Here is a 21,864-nt window from a genome sequence, read left to right as displayed (position 1 = left end):
TCCTCTTCCTCCTCTTCCTCCTCTTCCTCCTCTCTGCCTGGTCTGTCCTTCAGGGTTCCTGTTCCCTCCTGTGACCTGTGCTGCCCTCTGCTGGCCGGGTGTGAGCCACGGGCCTGGCAGCACCACAGCCCTGCGCCTGCCAGCCAGAGAGAGGCCCGAGATGCTGGCAGCGCTGCCGTCCGATTGGCTGCCTCCGTACTCTGACTCCTCGTCCTCCAGCTGCTGCACCGACAGCGTGGAGGTGAGGAAGGAGAAGGGTTCTCTCTGGGACACTGGATCTGTCAGAGCAACACCTGGAAGAGGCCTTTCGAAACGCCCACTCTGTGCATCCTCGTCCTGTTCAAACCTGTTGTCCTCCCATGACCTCTCCTGCTCCTGCTCCTGCTCCTGCTCCTGCTCCTGCTCCTGCTCCTGCTCCTGCTCCTGCTCCTGCTCCTGCTCCTGCTCCTGCTCGGCCTCCAGGTCCTTGGGCCTCCTCAGCTCCCTGTACTCTGCTGCCATGTCCCAGTTCTCCTCATACTCTGCCTCCTCCCACTTTTGTTTGGGTCTGGGAAGCTTTTGGTTTGGACTTGGAATAGGTAGGGCAATATTCTCCTCACTCGCTCTTCTCTCTAATTCCACTGACTCCTCCTCCTCCTCCTGAACTTCCACCTGCTCCTCATCAGCAGGTACGTCCTGCTCCTCCTGCTCCTCCTCCTGAACCTCCACCTGCTCCTCAGCAGCAGGTACGTCCTGCTCCTCCTCCTCCTCCTTAACTTCCACCTGCTCCTCAACAGCAGGTACGATCTCCTCCTCTGCCTCCTTCTCAACCTCTTTCTTCTTCTCCCTGCTCCTGCTTTTTCTCCCCCTGCTCCTACTCCTCCTCCGTCTCCTGCCCTCCCTCTCCTTTTTGCTCTCCCTCACCGTTCCCTTCTCCGTGTCACTGTCGTCATGGTTCCTGAGAGCATCTCTGGGTAAACTCTGAGACTCTCTCGTCCTCCTCCTGCTCCTCCTCCTGTCCCGGGACCTGTCTCCCGACTCGGAGACCGGGCTTTGCAAACCCGAGCGCCCCCCTCCCTCTGAGGCCCCTCTTCTCCTCCTCCTCCTCCTTTCAGTCCCCTTTTCATTCTCTCGTCCATCAGAAGACCTGCTTCTCCTCTTCGGCTTGGAGCTGCGCCCCCTCTGTCCAGTGGGGTCTACTGCAGCCAAACTCTGCTTCTTGGGGTGATGCAGGAGGGAGGAGGGGGTGAGTCTGCGCTCATGGCCTGGACGCACATTACACCGGAAGAGGGGATGGAGGGAGGAAGAGAAAAACAGAGTGAACAGGCTGCTAACGGAGAGGAAGAGTAAAATCTCTGACACAGAACATTATGTAATCTGTTATTAAAAGCTCTGAAATCCACAGTGTGTTTTTTTAAAGCGATGCATTAAGTCATTCCATGAAACAACAGCTGGTTTTTCTATTTTAGTATAAGCCTGAGAAAAAACCCTCTGATAGAAACACCACACATTTCGGATTATTATTCTACGTTTCTACTCTATCAAGGTCAAATACTTATATTTATACCTCTACTATATATCATATCATATTATATCATACTCTTTGTATATTCTTTGTATATATAAGTCTATATTCACATATTTATACATGTGTACATGTTATTATTATTATATTTAATATTATAATTATATATACTGTTGCTGCCATTATTACTATATACTGCTATTATATTGGTATAATTACTATCATATATAAATATATATTATGTTATATTATATACTATATATACTGTACTATTTTTATATACTGTCTAACAATAACATTACCATCATATCATCAGTACTATTACCATCATCTTGCCACTGCACCTTATCTACCTATTTATCTTGTGTTTCTGTTTTTATTCTTTCTACCTCAATATTTTTTATTTTATTCTATTGTATTGTATTTTTTTGTATTCAAATATACCAGCTGCTATGACGACTTAATTTCCCTTCGGGGATGAATAAAGTACTCTATCTATCTATCTATCTATCTATCTATCTATCTATCTATCTATCTATCTATCTATCTATCTATCTATCTATCTATCTATCTATCTATCTATCTATCTATCTATCTATCTATCTATCTATCTATCTATCTATCTATCTATCTATCTATCTATCTATCTATCTATCTATCTATCTATCTATCTATCTATCTATCTATCTATCTATCTATCTATCTATCTATCTATCTATCTATCTATCTATCTATCTATCTATCTATCTATCTATCTATCTATCTATCTATCTATCTATCTATCTAAAGACGAGGGTCAATGCTCGGTCTCGCTCGGCCGCAGTGAGGAGACAGCAGCGGCGAGTGAGCAGAGGAATGTAGAGAGACAGAAAGTGGGAGAACTAACAGGAACCATTACCAACCGCGTATTCTCTGTCCGTCCAATGACATAGAAGCAAGGCTCGCCTAGCTTGGAGTTGGTCATACATAGAGACAAACTGGAGAGCTCCACTGAGAGAGAGAGAGAGAAAAGAAGAAGAAGAAGGAGTGGAAAGGAGGGAAATGTCCAAAGGAAGGAAACCCAGGAAACGAGGTGTGGGTGTGTTAAAAGCAAAATAATAGTAGATTAACCAAAGATGTGTGAGATGTAAACACCCGAAAGGAAAAAAGAAAGAGTAAAGAGTTAGTTAAGTTAGAATTAGTGCATCACAGAAAAAGCAGAAAGGAGATTACACCACATGCCAAAAACAGGTTCCCTGATCTGTTAAAAGTGTTTTTTTAAATCTCACAAACATCCTAAACTAATAATACCCACAACCCCCCGGGTCTCACCATAGTCGGGCACGTAGCCGTTGCCTCTCTTGAGCACCAGGTGGATGCGGTGCCCCCCCCGGCGGATCTGCTCCACGGCCTGGCTGTGGGTCATCCCGGCCGTGCTGTCCCCGTTGATCTCCACCAGCTGATCGCTCACCTGCAGACGCCACAACCACAAAGGACTTTACATGTCGCCACCTACAGGAAGTGACTCCTTAAAAACAGCCGCGATATAATGATGGAACCGAAACTGAGATTTTTTTTCCACAGCAGAATGTGAGTGAGTGAGTTAGCAAAAAGTGAAAATTAACATTTGTACATTTGCACTAACTGTTACTTTTTTTACTACTGTATTATCCCGCCTATAGTGTATTCATATTTATATATATTTATATTTTTTATCCTGCTCATAGTGTATTCATCGTCCTTATATCTTACACTTCCTGTTAATACGGTAATATTCCATATATATTTCTTACTGTACAGATCTTACTTATTTACATTTTCACTTTAATATGCACAATACTCTGCACTTTTACTGCCTTTTTTGCACTTCTGGTTAGATGCTAAACTGCATTTCGTTGTATAAGTACTTGTACTGTGCATTGACAATAAAGTCGAATCTAATCTAATCTAAAAAATGATAAATGCACTTCATTAATTTGACATGCTCTTCCTACTGTCACATGTCAGGATTATACTGTGCTGATGTACTGACCAATTACCTTTTACATATTACTACCACATTTGCTGCTCTCTACTAATATGTAGCACCAGCTTGGCAACATGGGCTCGTGTTGATGTGTGCGATGAGTGGAAGTCACAAAAATTTACGGGACGTTGTGAAATGGAGAGATGATAATGGATGTGAAATGAAAAACTGAGTGATGAACGATCAAGTGATTTGAATAATTAGAGGCCGATTTGATTAGAGCGGTCGTGATATAATGAAAACAGAGCCGTGCTTCATCGTTTTCTCACATTTTTACATTTATCATTCACATCATAAAATGTATAATTTATCATCGTGTCAAGCAGATATTAGCTGGCGTTAGATTTGACGATAGTTCAGTTTGTCAGCACGAAACCAGTATTTGACTAATTCGAGCAATGTCCTGAAAATGAAACAGTTTTGGTTGTTTCATGTAAGATTTCTATATTTTAGAATTATTCTGAGTTCCGCTTACTGTCAAGATTCAAGATTCAAGATTCAAGAATTATATTGTCAAATGAACAGAGATAACATGAAGTAGTCACTGTCAATGAAATGCTTGGGTCACACACTCTCTTTAAGCAATGCTTAGTAATTTCAACCCAAAAAAATAAAATAAAAATAGAAATAGTAAAAAATAGAATAAAAAAGAATAAATTAGAATAACAATGAAATAGAATATCAACAATTTAAAATAGAAAATAAAATATATACATCTAAATATATATCTTTACAGATGAATGTTCAGTTTGTGCAGTAGTGCAAATATTCAAATAGGCTTATTATGGTGCTGGTGCAAATATGCAAATATTCCAGGGTGCTGGTTTGGTGGAGTTAAAAGTGGAATTTATATTAAGAGGCCAAGGTCAATAGAATATGATCAAACCGCATTCATAAAGACTTTAAATCAGAATATCTCTTTGGGTGTTGATATCTAAAAATATGAAATTTGTTTTTAAAAGGCTTTGAAGCGACCGAAGCCTCACCTGCATTTCTTTTTCTACATACATCAATAATCACAGCACATTTTAATAAACAAAACATTGTTGGAAAGAACTGTGCAACTATTCATATAATTACAATAATACACATAAGAGCACTGAGACAGACATTCACTCAAAGACGTTGCAGTAAAACATTATATGAAAAGACACACACCTGCATTTTCTGGCTCCGGGAGGCCGGCCCCCCCTCCATCAGTCCAAGGACGTATAGGCCCATGTTGTACTCGCTGCCCCCCCGCAGGCTGAAGCCGAAGCCGGAGGGGCCGCGGTCCAGGTCCGTGCTGTAATATCTGGAGTCCCGCTGAGGAGAAGAGGGCAGAGGGAGTCAGAGGAGGGACTGGTAACCATTATCATGAACTGGTAGTGAATCAGATGAACTGACGGTTATGTCCTCACCTTTGGACGTGACCTCTGACCTTTCCTGCTTTTGTGGGTGGGGTCATATTCATTTGTTTCTGAGAGGCTTGAGGAGTCTGAAGGGAATTCAGATTTGAGATTAGATCATGACAGAAGAACCAGGCGGCGTGTGTGTGTGTTTTCACTTCATGTGCTTACAGGTGCTGGGCCGGGGGATGATGGTGAGCCGCAGCGAGTTTCCCACCCGGCGAAGGATCTGAGCGAGCTCCCGATGAGGCAGCGTGACCACGGAGCGTCCCTCCACCGCCTCCAGCCGATCCCCGGGTCGGATCTGACCGCTCTTCGCCGCTGGGCTGCCTCGCCGCACCGTCACGAACCGGTGAGGGAGGAGAGAAGCAGCTGAGGAGAGGACACAGGACAGAGAGTTACCTCAAAGGACTTGTTACTGGAGCTAGTTGTTGAGTTGTTCGTAGTAAAAGTCGCGGCAGGAGCACGAAACCAGAGCTCCAGCACTGAAACTCTATTAAGTGGTGTCAAATGTTAATAAATTTAAAAGCAGAAAGATGAATCTCTCTTGTTCACACGCCAGGGTTCCTAAAACAAGCTGTGATTAAGCCTCAGATCGGTTTTGGCAGGTTTCACTTCATGAATTACTTCCCACAAAAGCTTTTCTTTACACCTCCCCCACTGTCTCCTTGAAAACACTCTCCTCTTCTCCTTCACCTTCCCATCTATCAACCCATCTCTCCATTCGCTGACACACCGGGAACCGCTTTCCTTTTTCTTTTTTTTTTTTGCACTCTTCAATAATTTGTCTTTCTCCTTAAGAGCAAACTGTCATGAAGCACAAGCTTTCCAGCAACGTCTCTCTCTGTCCCGGATCTGTCAAACTTCATGAAACGACAGACTGTGGATATTTACACTTTGGTTTATACAGTGTCAGTGATTCTCATGCTGAGCTCTTCCAGGATCCCCAAACGTGCAGCCTCTCTGCATTGCTATGCCACTAGCATACAAAACACGTACATATAATTTTGCTGGCACCACAAAATACATTTTGCTCTATGTGGGAAAACCCTGTTTGCTTCTCCAAGCCCCTCAACACCTAGGAAACAACACCACATAGAAGTCCTGGATAAACGCAGGAGTGTGAATCTGAGGTCGAGGATAATGAGCGAGCTCGTTCTGCTGTTCTGTGCGATTCCATTAACGTTTAAAGATAAAAGTAAATACAAAACACAATGCGAGGAGCGACAATAAGCATCGAGTATCATTAACTCACACTCTTTTTACCAAAACCTCCAGACTCAAGTACAGTTTCTTCCCCCTCGCCGTCTCACTTCTGAACAGCCAACCCACTGTGCAGTAACCCTGGATCTTTATAAATACCACTGTAAAATTACTCCCGGAATTATATTTTTTTAGAATTATATTTAATTATATTTATTTACTTCAACCCTACTGTATCATACTGTTTAATATTTATCCCTGCACTTCTTTTCTTTATTTTTCCTAGACCATCGTACTGTTTGTATTGTTTTGTTTTGTGATGTGTATTCTGTGCAAGCACACTGAGAGCCACTTCACCATGTCAAATTCCTTGTTTGTGTAAACTTACTTGGCCAATAAAACCTGATTCTGATTATCTTGAGACAGCTCATAATTCAGCTCCAGTGAAGCGTCTGAGGTTGATGATAAAAACATTGAGCCGCCCCAAAGATAAATTTGGTTCCATTTAATCTCCTGCAGCAACTAAAAAAGCTCCTTACAGTTTTGAGCTGGACGGCCACTCTCTGTCTGCTTAGACATTTAATTCTATCTTCTGTTCCTCGTCCCTGTTCCTCTCTGCGTGACCCGGCTCTGAGGGGACGCTGTGCTGTGGTGACAGCTGGCCCTTCTCGCCAGTGGCCTCATGTAACCCATAAGTTTTGGAGACTCGTTCAGCTGAGGTACATAATCATCCCTTCAGTCTGCAGCCCTCCGGGATAAAAATAGCACGTTGAAATTGGTTTATTAGAGTGAGATGAAATGCTCGCAAAGTTGTGATTCGCCGGCCGGGACTGTGTCGTAGGACTGTTTGTCACAGTGGAAGGATGATCCTGTTTGAAAAGGTGCAGCCAGAATCCAGGGCCCAGAGACACATCTACAATCCGTCTGGGGCCTAATCTGGGCGACCCGGGCAGAAAACGGCAATCAGGTCAAATCAAAGCAAAGGCAGCTTTTGCAAATAGTCTTCTTATCATGCATAATACATCAGTGGAACATCAAGAGTCGCCAAACACATGAATACACATGCAACCGCCACACACACACACACACACACACAACACACACACATTCACAGTGACTCACACGCAGAGGGATTGGGACGGATGTACTCATCCGCACATGCACAGACACACACGCTTAAACCACACACAGACACATCCAAATGGACTGATTTATTTTTCCGTAGTTTATTTTCCTCTGGCTCTCCATGTTCTCCTGTCCAGAGTAATCCCACTGCGCTATGCCCAGCAGCCAGATAGAGAGCCAGAGAGCCAGAGAGCCAGAGAGCCAGAGACCGGCCTGTGACGTGCTGCACTGATCAGCGCTCAGGAGGGGCAGCAGCACCCCCCCCCCCACCACCACCACCATCACCACTGTAAACCTCCCCAACCCCCCTTCAGCCAAAATGCAACGGCCGGTGCAGACATCTCCTCAGCAGCACGGCGTAGACCCAGAGGGGGAGAGAGAGAGAGAGAGAGAGAGAGAGAGAGAGAGAGAGAGAGAGAGAGAGAGAGAGAGAGAGAGAGAGAGAGAGAGAGAGAGAGAGAGAGAGAGAGAGAGAGAGAGAGAGAGAGAGAGAGAGAGAAGCAGTGAGTCCCAATCACAGCAGGAAAAGCGCCCCACATTACCACAGGACAGAGCTAAGTCCCGGGGTTTGCTGTATGGAATCATTACATGCATGTCCAGGCCTGTAGTGTGAAAGAGAGAGAGAGAGGGAGAGAGAGGGGAGAGAGAGAGAGAGAGAGAGCACTGTTGATCATGCAAACAGTCAGTTAGTGCTGAACTCAGCACGCTCGATGTCTGTCTGTTAAATCAATTCATTTCTCTGCCTGTGTGGTTTCTCTAATGGATCCAACACACAGACCATTAGCACATCATGACATGTGCTGCTGTAAAGCCCCGGCTCTCCTCCTTTCTCACCTCCTCCTCTCTCACCTCCTCCTCTTATCTGCAGATCATCACTTAGTGAAACAGTAGAAATCCCCTCTCAGCCTCAGCAGCATCAGGACGGGAGTTAACTTCCACGCAGACAAAGTCCACACACTCACACACCAGACCAAGCAAACTTCAGAGTGCAACACAGGGTTTAAGAAAAAACCTCCAGGCTCGTGCACGGAGCTACGTGTGGAACACTGCACCAAAACCAGCCCCCCCACTCCTTCCCTACCTCCCTCCCCATCTCTGTCAAAACACAAAACAAGAATTTGAGCGTTATAATTACGTTTAGACTCCTTCACAGTTTTCAAAGCGGACTGCAGTCGCTCCAGCATGGCTCTCTCATGAGCACGCACGGGAAAAACAGATCAACAAAAAAACAAAGAACCTCCTGTAATCCCAGGGGAGCGAGCTTCACATGTGATGGTCGAACAGGAGGTGACACACAGGTTGGCTGTCTCCCTCTGTTGCTCCTGTGCAAGGGAAATGTTCAGCCTAGCATTTCTCTTAAGCATTCAGAGAGAATGGGAGGAGGGAGGGAGAGAGAGAGAGAGAGAGAGAGAGAGAGAATGAGAGAGAGAGAGAGAGAGAGAGAGAGAGAGAGAGAGAGAGAGAGAGAGAGAGAGAGAGCGAGAGAGAGAGAGAGAGAGAGAGAGAGAGAGAATGCAAGACAGAGAGAGAGAGAGAGTTTTAATCTTTTGAAAAACCAGACTGGATGCTTTTACTGCAGAGTAAAAAAGGGGGTGTGAGAGAGAGAGAGAGAGAGGGAGAGTGTGGGCGGGAGCTCGATGGGGGAGAGAGAGAGAGAGAGAGAGAGAGAGAGGAGCAAGGGGAGGGAAAGAGTGATGAGCGGAAGAGAAAAGAGAGAGATGGGAGGAGAGGAAATGATGGAGAGAGGGTGACACGGCAGGAGTGGAGCCAAGGGGGACGAATGAGGACAGGATGGAGACGGACGTATACGAGGGGTGGGGGAGAGAGGGAGAGGGAGAGAGAGGGAGAGACAGGTGCATCGACAACCTTTATCTCGCCCATGAAAACATCAACACGCGCTCGCTCGGGCCATAAAGCAAATTGAAACTGCATCAAACTGGAACAGCGCAGCCGATACGAGGCGTGGGAAGGGGATGGGGGGGCCATACATCACAAGGGGGGGGGGGGACGCTGCGGTTCTCCTGCTATTCATAAGCACTACACACTAAAAGCTAATAAGGACAGGACGTGTTCGCATAAACAAGCCTCAGGTGTCCTGTCAGGACGCAGAAACACAGAGGGAGACGGATGTGATGCTTTTAACAAAAGGTCACTGACACGATGATGAGGCTGAAGTGAACGGATCTGTAGATAACCTGGGAACTTTAGGGTTGCAAACTTTCCGGAAACTTTCCATGGGAAGTTAAGCTCGGGAATTTTAAATATGCAAATTAAACACTGAGCAATAAAAACATCATTCAAAACTCTATTTTAAAGATGTATGGAATGAAGCACACGCTGCACGTTGAGTTTTAACCCTCCACTGTGCATTCTTCCATCACATGCACAGATAACTCCCAGCATCCTTCACACTACAGCAGGGCTATTGAGGCCTGCTGTAGAGTGCAGGACTAGTCAGGTAAGTTTCCATGATATTACTGGTAAAATATATTAGCATGCTGATTGAGGATTGTTCATCTGTTCATCTAGCCTATTTCCATTCATTTATCCATCAATTGTAAAATATTTTAGGATTCCAATTGTTTGGCTAAATATTTATATCTCTGGCATTGCATTAGTGTTTTTTTACAAACTTTTTTCTCATCTTATTCTACAGAACAATGCCACGTGCACTATCTCATGTGTGGAGACATTTCACCCCATCCAATGTAGAAGGAAAGGCTGTGTACATTTGCAAATACTGTGCAAAGACCTATGTTAAGAATGACACAAAGATGCAGAAGCATATAGTCAAGTGCCCAAAGTTTCCTCAGGGCTCAAATCAGCCTATGACAAAACAAAATGTTTATATTTATGTCTTTATATGACAAGGTAAATACAGTTAGTATAAATTACCCACAGCATTTCCAGTTTATTCCCGTATATTCCCGTTAATTCCCGTTAATTCCCATGGAAAGTTTCCAACTTCCAACGAAATTTTGCAACCCTAGTGACCTTCCGGCTGCTATGACAACTTAATTTCCCTTCGGGGATGAATAAAGTACTCTATCTATCTATCTATCTATCTATCTATCTATCTATCTATCTATCTATCTATCTATCTATCTAAAGACCAGCGCTTATTCGTTCTGTTCCCGGGAGTTCGGTGAGAAGATCGATACCACTCTCGTGTCTGTGCGGTGATTTTATTCTGTTTGTTTAATCAATATAAAAACGGGCGTAAAAAACAATAAAAGGATGATTTATGAACTGCCCTTTAAAGGTGAGCGTTGTTTCTTTGGACAGAGTCAGAGTTGTGTCCGACTGTCTCCTCACTTTGTGCCGATCTGAGACAATCATCACACAGAAGAGTATGAGATTCTGAATGTTGATCCAACCGAGTATCATCCAATCTCCAACAAGTGAGGCGTTGCATCATCATCATCCAGAAAAGGGCTTCCAGAGGTCGTCCGGTGAGTCAGAATCTCTTCCACACTTCTCATTGGCTTCCGTTTTGTCAGAGAGTTAAGTTTGAAATACTACTTCTCTAATCTCTTAAAAAGGCCTAACACCAAAATACATTTCTGAGTCATTATTTTTTAACCTATGAACCCTTTTGGTCTCTCAGGACAACCGGTGAGCTTCCTAAAGACCAGCGCTTATTCGTTCTGTTCCCGGGAGTTCGGTGAGAAGATCGATACCACTCTCATGTCTGTGTGGTGATTTTATTTTGTTTGTTTAATCAATATAAAAACGGGCGTAAAAACAATAAAAAGATGATATATGAACTGCCCTTTAAAGGTGAGGATTCTTTCTTTGGACAGAGTTAGAGTTGTGTCCCAATGTCTCCACACTTTGTGCTGCTGTGAGACAATCATCACACAGAAGAGTATCGACTCACTAAACACATTTTCAAAAACAATTACTTGAACGAGGCCATCGGACACGAATGAGAATCTGAATGTTGATCCCAGCGAGTTTCATCCACACTTCTCATTGGCTTCCGTTTTGACAGAGAGTTAAGTTTGAAATACTACTTCTCTAATCTCTTAAAAAGGCGTCACACCAAAATACATTTCTGAGTTATTATTTTTAACATACAAACACTTTTGGTCTCTCAGGACATCAGGTAGACGACTGTTAACTGTCCCTACATAAACATGAGGAGCAGAGTTGAAAGCAGATCGATTGGGTTTAAAGGGACGATTGGGCCTTTGTGAAGTAGTCCAGTTTATTTATTTATTGGTTATTGAAGTAATCAGATGCAGATGAGATCAGATGATTCAATTCAATTCTATTTGCATACCACCAAATCATAATATACATTATCTCAAGGCACTTTGTATAGAAGCCTGTGACTTTAAAGATTAGATCTGTTGATGGTTTCTTAATCTTTGAAGTAAGATTTTTAAACAAAACACAGACCCAGTCATCTCAGCATCTTTTGTATTTGCATTTATAGCTTTTATGAAAATCATCGTGACTCATCTGTTGGCTTGTGGCCACACTGACCCTTTCTTAATCTGTAATCACCTAATGGTGCATCTGTCCGAGAGGGCGTCCAAATGAGACCTGCTTCCCCGGGCAGGTGATCAAATGTTTCTATTGGCCGGGAAAAGTTCAACTAAGGTCATCCAGTCTTTACTGAGTTTCATGAAAGCAAAACGTTATATTCTAAGCACGTTAACGCAGTGTAATCGACCACTTGTTGACTCTCACCTTTGCCGTTCTCCACGTCCTGAGAGGCGATGACGAACCCGAAGCCCTCTCCTGGTTTTCTCCTGAGTTCCACGTCGAACCCTCGCAGAGGTCGGATTTGCTCGCCCGCCTGTCTCGCCAGACCCGAGTCAGGCAGCGTGACGCCACCCGCCTCGTCCTCCAGGCCCGTGTTGAGCCAGTCCTTGGGCTCCATGGTCAGGGTCACTGGAATCGACTCCAGGAAGCTGGTGCTCTGAACGAGGGAGGAGCGCGTCCGGGCGGGAGAGGAAGGAGTGCTCCTGGAGGTCCGGGGCAGAGGCAGAGTTTCTGGAAGAAGACTGGAGTCATCGGAGCCAGCGGGTGGAGGAGGGGGGCGGAGGAGAGGCGGGGGGAGTCTCAGAGCTGAGCCGGGCGAGACGGTGGAGTGATAGATGCCTGAGGATCCTGGAGAAATAGAAATAATCTAGATGAATTCAGCCACGGTGACAGAAACTTTAATATGGGTTATCAAAAATCTGATGTGAATGATTTACCTCCTCTGTAAACCAGTAAGACGACTTCTCCCTGTCTGGTGTGTTCCTGGAGAACTGTTTGTACCTGGGAACAAATACACAAGTATGTTACGACTTATTCTGATCAATGAGTTATATTCAATACATTTTAGGTGGTATAATTGCACACATACACTCTACATAATATATATATATATATATTCCTATATTTTGTGTAGTTTTACTGGACTATGTAATTGTTTTACATTTTGTATAGTGTGTTACGGCCTGATACCTAACAGGAATTTCTATCTATCTATCTATCTGTCTGTCTATCTATCTATCTATCTATCTATCTATCTATCTATCTATCTATCTATCTATCTATCTATCTATCTATCTATCTATCTATCTATCTATCTATCTATCTATCTATCTATCTATTTACCTGTCTATCTATCCATCTATCTATCTATATATCCATCTATGTATGTATGTATGTATGTATGTATGTATGTATGTATGTATGTATGTATGTATGTATGTGTGTGTGTGTGTGTGTGTGTGTGTGTGTGTGTGTGTGTGTGTGTGTGTGTGTGTGTATGTATGTATGTATGTATGTATGTATCTATCTATCTATCTATCTATCTATCTATCTATCTATCTATCCATCCATCCATCCATCCATCCATCCATCCATCCATCCATCCATCCATCCATCCATCCATCCATCCATCCATCCATCCATCTATCTATCTATCTATCTATCTATCTATCTCTCCATCCATCTATCCATCTGTCTGACTGTACTGGTGATTTATTATATTTTATGTCAGTGCTCAACAATTACAGGATGAGAAAACACAAAAAATATGTGATTCTCTCATTTAGCTTTTTGTGAAATATTTTAGTATCACTCCAATAATTCAGGTGAAATCATCTGAGTGGAGAATCTCACAAACGCCTGTAAAACTCCAAGTCGGTGCTTGGATGAAACATTTTAATGCTAATAACCATAAATGAGCTCAGTTCACGTGACGTCTCTTCTCATTCTCTCTCCAGTCACCTGTGAAAAGCTCAGACTCTGGATATCAGCTCCGTTGATTTTGACGATAGCGTCCCCTGGCTGCAGAGAGTTGCACTGCTTCCTGTCCCAGACTCGTTTCACGATGGTCATCCTGCCTCCGTGGCCGCCGGCCGTCACGCTGAAGCCGAGGCCTCTGTCTCCTTCAGCCTGAGCCAAGGCCACGGGCACCAGCTCTCCTCCGCTGCCCACACTCACCCCCCCGGGAGAGGACACGCTGCCCGGGCTGGCAGTTGGGCTGGTGTTGCCATGGAAACCGCTGATGCCACGGTGGTAGGGGCTGTCAGAGGCGGGAGGAGGCCTGAGATGGGAGGTCTGCTGTCTGAAGACGTGGGACTGGGCGCCCCGGGGGCCGCAGGGCGAGGACCCCGGCCTCCTGGGCGACTGGGGGAGGGGCAGCCGGGACCCCGACAGCGTGCAGGTGGACAGGTCGCTCTCTGACGACTTGGACGTGCCGTACCGTATGGGATGGGGGGGTGTCGAGAGTGAGTTGTTGTTGTGGTTACGGACCATTGAAGCCCTGGCGAGGAAGAGAAAGAGGAAGGAGAGTTAAAATCAATCGTAAATAAGTCTTGGCTGAGAAATGACTGTTCCACTTTTTTGATTAATTGTTTTTTAGCCTGTAAAATGAAAGAAAGTAGAGTTTCCCTGACATCTTGGGATCTGAGCTCCTGATCTGATCTATGGTTTACTGCACATTACTTTTACAGGTTGTTTTGTGAAGAGAAAATACAAAGACGTCGTTGATTAATATTTTCAAATTTTACAAACAGCAGCAAAACCTCACATTTGAGAAGCTGGAACATCATTTGGCAAAATGTGTTTGAAAACAGATTAAAATGATCAAAGTGAATCAGTGATTAGCTAATGAATAAATGAATAGTGGAGCAGCTACTCTCATGTCTGATCTGCCAGTGGAGTAAAACTCGATAGTTATATAAACACAACATACATGATCAACAACTACAAGTTCAACCACAGTCCCTCACTCAATAATTATTACTAAACTAAATCCCATTTGTCATTAAGTCTCATCTAAGACAAATTGAAATGCCTCAATTTGTAAAGACAGAGTTTAAAATTACAGGTGAACTTTGAAACGATATTTTAATCAAATAGTAGAATAACTACAATGCTATAAAAAGTGACTCACTTGCAAATCACTGTAATCAACCAGCAATTATTTTAATGAAACCCTTAAGGGGGAATATTACAAATTCTAATTTATGCACTTCACATTCACGCCCTGTGCACGTGTGTGAGTCTGTTCTGTCGGTTGTGTTCCACGTGAGTCGGTGTTACCTGTGTGAGCCGATCGCAGAAACCACTTCACTGTCGCTCTGGCTCGCCAGGTTCTGGTCGAGCGACTGCAGCCGGGCTATACTCCTCAGGGAGCGGGGGGGGCGCAGGGGGGGCGAGGAGGCGGCGTTGCTCATGCTGGAGCGTCGGTACGGCGGCGGCTGCCTGATGGCGTACGACATGGCGTTCCCGTTGGCGTCCAGAGTCACCCCCGGTTCCATGTAGCTCCTCTCGCTGTGGACGCCGTTGAAGGTGAAGTACTGGGGGGTGGGGGTGTGGAGGCGAGGTAGCTGGTGAGGCTGGGTGGTGGTGGGGGGCAGGATGGGCTCGCCGTTGTCCATTAGCCTCGGCGGGGGGTGCTTGGGGATGCCGTCGGGGTTATAGAGCATGGGGTAACCTCTCCTGACCTCCACATCCACACTGTGGCCGACAGGCACCGACTTGAGCATCTCCACCACCTCCTTGTGAGACACGCCCAGCACACAGGCGTCATTGATGTAGACCAGGATGTCCGCTGGTCAAACACAGGGAAGCACATGGATGGAGATACTACTTAAACACACATTTTTTTCCATTATCTGCATCATATTGTTTTGGTTTTTTTATTTGTTTTTTTTTTAGAATCTTCACACTGGCTGGTGGTTTATTTTAGGACTGATATACAATACAATTCGTTTTTATTACTATAAATAACAGTCATGGACTGGCCACTCCCAATGTGTTGGACGTTGTATCTTCCTACAAGCCAGCACACAGGGGCTGATGCATAGTTTGCTTTAGTTGTGTGGAAGAAATCTTAAGGATATTCAAATTAGTAGTTTGTCGCCTTTTCTTTTCTTGTACTCTCTGTACAGCACACAAAATGAAAAAATAGATCAATGTGAGATTTGACACTGTTGATAGGGTTTACGTTGGATATTGTTGCTGTATGTGCTCTGAGTCCTTTTTTTGGGACATAACTACAGCATTTGTGACAATAGTCAAGATATTTGTATAACCCAATAACATATTCTGTTTCAAATATGTTTATTGGGAAACCAATCACATAACAGAGAAATTAACAGTCGACAGTTATGTTTCCTTTGTTTTTTACAGAAGGTGAAAAAGTAATCCCTGACAAAAAAGACTAATGACAAAAAGATAAGCAAGTTAATAAGCGTCATATTGTATTTTAAAATTAAATGTACATAGCCTGTTATATATTTGAAGACCAATGTTGTCTGTATGAATAAGAGAATGAAAGAACAAGGAAATGTTTTGGACAATCTGAAGTGGTACATAGCTGTTAATATTGAGGTGATATAATATATAGTAATTGTTGATTTTCAATCATGAATACTGACGTCTGTAAATACACACTTAAATATATTTCACATATTATAACACTCATTCTTGCCAGAAGTGCCTTTTGAGTACTTAGTTATTGTACCATCTGAGAGTCTGTGTCTTACTGGTTGAACTTTGATGATCATTTTCATATTCTCCAGTGAGCAGATAAGTGTAGTTTGCACATGAAACACTGCCTGTGTGTTCTGTGTGGGCGTGAACTAATCCAACCAACTCTAATCCCTCTAAACCAGCCTATTAACATTTATGAACTAGATCAGTCCCTGCAGAGACAGCCTGTGCCCTGGCTTCCAGAGTGGTAATATCTGTGTGTGTGTGTGTGTGTATGCGTGTATTATGTTAAGGGGACTTAAATCTGTTTACACCGTTACAGTACAGGGACAAAATGCAGGTCCACCTCATGTACATCATTAGATTGGAAGGTAACAGGAAGGTTAAGGTAAGAGTTAATCCTGTGATGAGTAATCTAGTCTAGAGGAAATTGATGCAAATCAACGTAATGGCTGAATGTGTGCGTGTGTGTGTGTGTGTGTGTGTGTGTGTGTGTGTGTGTGTGTGTGTGTGTGTGTGTGTACCTCTGCATATGCATGTGTTATGATAGCTAGATTATCGTGTGCTAGCCCTGAGGATTAACGGCCGTTTGTGATACACACTTTTGCTGAGGGAGATCACAAACATCCAGAAGTATAATCCCAGAGAGTGGAGATAGAGAACTACGGCGTCACGCTGTTAAAAACACACCACTAATGAAAATATGTTCTGTTTCCACATTTTGCGCCATTTGCCATATTAATTACTTATCTCAGTCTGCAGCTGTAACGAGTCTATTATAATCACTAATAGCCCAGCGCTCAGAAACATCTTTTTACGAGTGTGTCCCTCTAAAGATAAAACCCTTCAGTGGATATCGTCTTCCAAAGGATTAATCTCACTTATTTCTCTGACATGAATATACTTCCTCTCACGTTCCCATGAAGGAACCATCCCCGGCTGATTTGTGCTTGTACCTGTCTTGAGAGCTGAAGGTCCGCTGGACGTCACACTGTAGATCTGGAGGAACTCCCTCAGCCGGCTGCCGCCCACGATGTTGAAACCAAACCCCCGGGAGCCCTTGGTCAGAAGCGTGTGCACAGGGAAACCCCGGAGCTCCTCGGGCTGATCCGTGAACCCTGGCAAGTCCCCAGGACGCACAGGAGCAAAGAGACGCACAGCGAGAGAGAAGGATGAGAACACGCTGATACAGTCCTGTGTGTTTATATAACTTAATGGTTAGAACTGATGGGGTTTAGGAGAACACAACCCGGCAAACCAATCGGCAGATGGCTCTTAACAAAAAAAAAATACTTATAAATAAAAATACACGCACGCAAAGTGTTTGGTGGAAAGACTGCATTAGAAGCAGGAGCCATTATAGGCTAAAATCAAGAACGTAATCCATTACACTGACCCAACTCGACACTGTAATCTGGGTATTTTTTTATTTACTGTTACTTCACGTCACCAAATCTGTGGAGAATTTTGTCCCACTGAAAACATTTCTACTTCTTACTTTGTCTTTGTTTTTGTAAAGTTGTCGTAGGTGCAGCAATTTCCTCAATTTAACACATTTTTGTGGGTTTGGATTCACAAGCAGGTATCTCTGGCCATAAGGGCGATTATGTCACCGTCTTCTGGAGAGAGACAGGTACTGCACTTCCCAAGCTGGAGTCCCAGCATAATAAACAGATGGCTTTCTCACACTGTGCAATCAGCCATGTCAGACAGACATCCACAAAAACCTAGACGTTGCCCTTGTTCTCCTACCAGTGGGAGTCATGTGACCAAATTATGAAATCAAGTTGCCGGTCACGTGGCGTCCACGGTCTGGCTCCGGGCCAGCGGCGCCGAGCTTCAGGCCCTAATCACTTACACGTTTCTGTTCAGCTAAAAGCTCATTCCGTCTCATTTGTCTCGTTACTTCCCTTCCTCACAAACACGTAGCTGCACTGAGGCGGTCCAACAGTTAAATGTGTCACCAGCGTTTGGAATAATTGCATACCGAAACCGAGAGAGAAAGAAAGAAACAAAACGGCGCTCACATTCGTTCTTGTAGACCGTCTCCCTGCTGGAGGCTCGAGGACTCTGCCAGCTGCTCGTCTTCGGGTTGCGACTTGTCGAGACAAAGGGGAGAGAAGGGGAAAAGAAAAGACAGCCTCTTCAGTATTGAATATAACATGGCAGCAGCAGCGGTGGTGGAATGCATCACAGGCAGAACAGAGAGGAGCCGACACACCGGAGACCGTCGGGACAACTTTGCACCGCAGCGCTTCTGGATTCAGAGCACGTTTGAATAATTAGTTTGACGTTTTAGGTAACAGGCTTAATAGCATTTTCTTCCCTGAGCGTTAGACCAGAAGGTCGATACTGTTATCTCGGCTATCCATTAAATATGTAGGGGGGGGGGCAGGAACTGATCAGGTAAGACCTTAAACAGGGAGACACTAGAAATCTGCCTTCCTGCACATGTGAAGCTCAATAAGTAACAGAATATACAGTAGCTTGTTTTTTAATTCATGTAAAAAGTACAAAAAGGACAAGCTAAAGTTTAGAGGAGGTTCCTGAGTTAAAGGCCGATTCCTCTTAACTGGAGCCTCAATGAAAACTGGCCGATGTGAGCCTCTCACAGACGAATCATATCTAGGTTTATGTTGTCAATATGAAAACTTTTCTGCTGTTTGAAACGGTGGATAACATATTGTGGTTTATTATAATTATTTCTTTACATTGATCAATACAATGTCAACAGAGATGTTTACAAAGGTAGAAAATGTTTATTTTCTTGATTCAAATTCTAATATGGTTAAAGCGTAAAATATCAAGATTCTATTATATTTCTTTGCAATAAGGATTTGATTTTAGGAGCTGGGGGATAAATTGATATTGGGTTTTTCCCTCCCCTTCAAAATACTGTTTCCTGAAATTCTGTGTTTAAGATTAGAGTTAATATTAAGGGGTAACACATTGTAGTAGTGACAGCAAAACCACAACTTTTAGTTTGTAGATAATATAGAAAAATTAAACTAGTTTTTGTGTCTATTGGCTAACTCTCTCCTTTGGTTCATATTTAGAAAACAGACTCTTCGCACCTAGTTCCCTGCATGAATGCAAAAAAGCACATTTCCAGATACGTTGGTCCTTTCCCTGTGTTGTGAGGACCAGGTGGAAACTCACTCTATGTAATGAGAGTCTCCTGGATCACTGAAGGCCTGCTCCCAGTGATCAGGCATCACAGCTCGGACCCTGGCTCCGCTCCTGCTGAGGATGATCCCGTTCACGATGGGACTTCCCTCCCCCCCGCTGCTGGAGGCCCGGGGTCGACCGGGGGAGCGGTGGCTGGGTCGGAAGCTGCTGCTCAGACCTGCAGAGCCCCCTGTGATGATAGTGAGGAGAAGAAACGTTAGAGAAATAAAATAAATAAAAACCGTGGTATATTATCGAACATATCAGGGGGCGAGAAAAGTTTTCTTCTGCAATGTGTCGTGACCCGATGCTGGAGATTCCATTGTGGGTTGTCAGAGAAAAGACCTGAGGTCAGCATCTCAGCCGGCTCTGTCCTCCCTGCGAGGCGCCTCAGTGTGTGACCGTGCATGCCGAACAAGCAGAGTGTGAGAAATAAGCATATTTCCTGCCCGGCCGTCCTTGTAGCTGTCCTTCAGCCGTGAGCTCTATGGATCTGAGATCCGACACAGCGCCGGGCGTCCCGAGTCCCGCTGCACACGACAAGTGACGCCCACACACACACAGCAGCACCTTGGAAAATGACTCAGCAGAGGTCAGGGTGTTGGATGGCTCCCCCCCACTCCATCCCGGCTGCCTGCTGCCCTACCTGCCTGTTTGGAGCACGTCCCTAACTGTCTGGATCTCTGCCCGGCTGCATTCCTCACCTCCCACTCAACCTCCTCCTCTCTCTGATCTCCTGCACCACTCTGGCTCCGTGCCTCCACCTTCTCTACCTCCACCTTCTCTGCCTCCGTCACCTCAGCTCTGTGTCCCGGCCTCTCTCTCGTACCCCGGTCATCTGATCTCAAACACACTGTGCAACTATTCTGCTCCAGTGTTTTGTCACCATCACTTTATCAACATAGTAATTCATAAGTGTCATAACACAAAAGTAACCAAGAAGATTTATTCGAGGACAGCACTTAAGTAAATTGTGCGGTTCTTGTAACTTGAGTATTTCCACTTCATGATACATTATTTATCTATTCACACATTTCAAAGACAAAAGTTGTCGCTTTTGCAGATTCTAAATTAGAATATCATTACTTTAATATAATATCCTATCTTAATAAAATAACTACATTATTAACCATTCATGTCTTTGTGTTCAATTACGTAAATAATCTTGTCACAAACTTTACCTTTAACATTCTGAGATGGTTTGATTTAAATAAAAACAGGTAAAATCTATAAATATCTATTTATTGACACGTTTAATGTTAATATATTAATTTAAATATAAGAGAAAAGTTCTCTAAATACATTTTTTTTATTTTTTACGCTTTACTCTTTTCAAACTGACTCTTGATGTGAAGTGGAGACCCACTATATAAATCAGGCAAAACACCCTCCACAGCAAAGTACTGTTCATTCATCAATATTAAAAACCTAATATATATTTTAGTGAAGCACCTTACTTTTGGCATGAGGTGCATTTGGCTGCTGGTATTTGTGAATTATCAGCAAAAACACAATTCTAACTAAAGGCCTGCACTTTTTTTTATGGATTTTTCTTCTTCTTGAATAAAGTGATGAATACCTCTTCCACCACTAGTGAATAAAACGACTTTTAAACCATCTCTTTTACATAAATAACCATATCCGGCACAATGACTCATCCGTCACATCTAAAATTCTAATTATTTGTATTTTCTCTCATTATCATGGAGAAAAAGTTCCTCTCACAACCCAGTGATGACTCTTCCACTACGAGACCAGGTTACTGATTTAATTCACAAACACTTTCTACATCTTTAACACAGGATTTCCTCTGCCCCCCCGCCTCCACCTCCTCACCGGCTCCACCCGCTCCACCTCGGGCTGCCTGACCTTTCTTTGGAGGTGATTCAGAAATCGATGAGGCCACAGTCCCGCTGAGAGTTCAGAGCATACTAATCGGGCTAATGATTGATTAATTTGGGTATCAGAGAGCAGGGCTATAGCTGCATTTAGCTGCTGGCGACTGTACCGGCTTTATCAGACAGGTTTATATACTATATACATTTCATTTTTTATCTTAATCTATAAAAAAGACCCCACGATATATGTAGAAATCCTCCTATAATTTATATCTATTGTATTTCCACCATTAAAAGCAACTACTGCTAGGTCAGGCTTTAGATTTACATACATTTCCTTCGCCCTCTCATACAAACTTGGCGTTAGAGACACTTGCCCGACAGGCCCGAGTCGTCCTCGCTGTTTTCCCCCCCCTCCACCGCCTTCTCCAGGTTGCTGAGCGATTTGCTGCGTGTGCGGAACTTCCTGAGCAGGTTGCGGTGTTCCTGGTAGGTGATGGGGGGGCTGTCCGAGCTGATGTGGACGGGCCGAGGCGTCCCGTAATAATTCCCTGAGACAAAAGAACGGGAGAAAACCCATTTGGAACGTGTTAAAATGGAAAATGAAATACACTGAAGTGTTTATTTGGTCAAAATGTAATGTGAGTGAAAATGCCCTGTGGTCCTGAGCTGAACAAAGGATTG

At 44.0% G+C, this 21,864-nt stretch overlaps 1 protein-coding gene across 1 annotated transcript in view; it reads right to left on the bottom strand.

Annotated features, from left to right (window-relative positions):
- Nucleotides 1-1,175: 1,175 nt before the first annotated feature.
- LOC133004553 (membrane-associated guanylate kinase, WW and PDZ domain-containing protein 2) overlaps nucleotides 1,176-21,864 on the bottom strand; it is a 40,294-nt gene continuing 19,605 nt past the window's right edge. Inside the window, exons 5-19 of the mRNA XM_061074017.1 lie at nucleotides 21,567-21,731; nucleotides 19,334-19,532; nucleotides 18,202-18,272; nucleotides 17,131-17,292; nucleotides 14,780-15,290; nucleotides 13,460-13,997; nucleotides 12,436-12,499; nucleotides 11,910-12,337; nucleotides 8,361-8,415; nucleotides 5,069-5,269; nucleotides 4,910-4,986; nucleotides 4,668-4,814; nucleotides 2,816-2,954; nucleotides 2,391-2,494; nucleotides 1,176-1,244 (exon numbers count right to left, since the gene is read on the bottom strand). Of these exons, the coding sequence (XP_060930000.1) occupies nucleotides 1,176-1,244; nucleotides 2,391-2,494; nucleotides 2,816-2,954; nucleotides 4,668-4,814; nucleotides 4,910-4,986; nucleotides 5,069-5,269; nucleotides 8,361-8,415; nucleotides 11,910-12,337; nucleotides 12,436-12,499; nucleotides 13,460-13,997; nucleotides 14,780-15,290; nucleotides 17,131-17,292; nucleotides 18,202-18,272; nucleotides 19,334-19,532; nucleotides 21,567-21,731 (2,930 nt within the window). The remainder of the gene's footprint in view (nucleotides 1,245-2,390; nucleotides 2,495-2,815; nucleotides 2,955-4,667; nucleotides 4,815-4,909; nucleotides 4,987-5,068; nucleotides 5,270-8,360; nucleotides 8,416-11,909; nucleotides 12,338-12,435; nucleotides 12,500-13,459; nucleotides 13,998-14,779; nucleotides 15,291-17,130; nucleotides 17,293-18,201; nucleotides 18,273-19,333; nucleotides 19,533-21,566; nucleotides 21,732-21,864) is intronic.

Source organism: Limanda limanda, chromosome 7, assembly GCF_963576545.1.
Source record: "Limanda limanda chromosome 7, fLimLim1.1, whole genome shotgun sequence".
Lineage (NCBI taxonomy): Eukaryota > Metazoa > Chordata > Actinopteri > Pleuronectiformes > Pleuronectidae > Limanda > Limanda limanda.
Note: the sequence above shows the minus strand (reverse complement) of the source record. Positions and strands in the feature narration are given on the sequence as shown.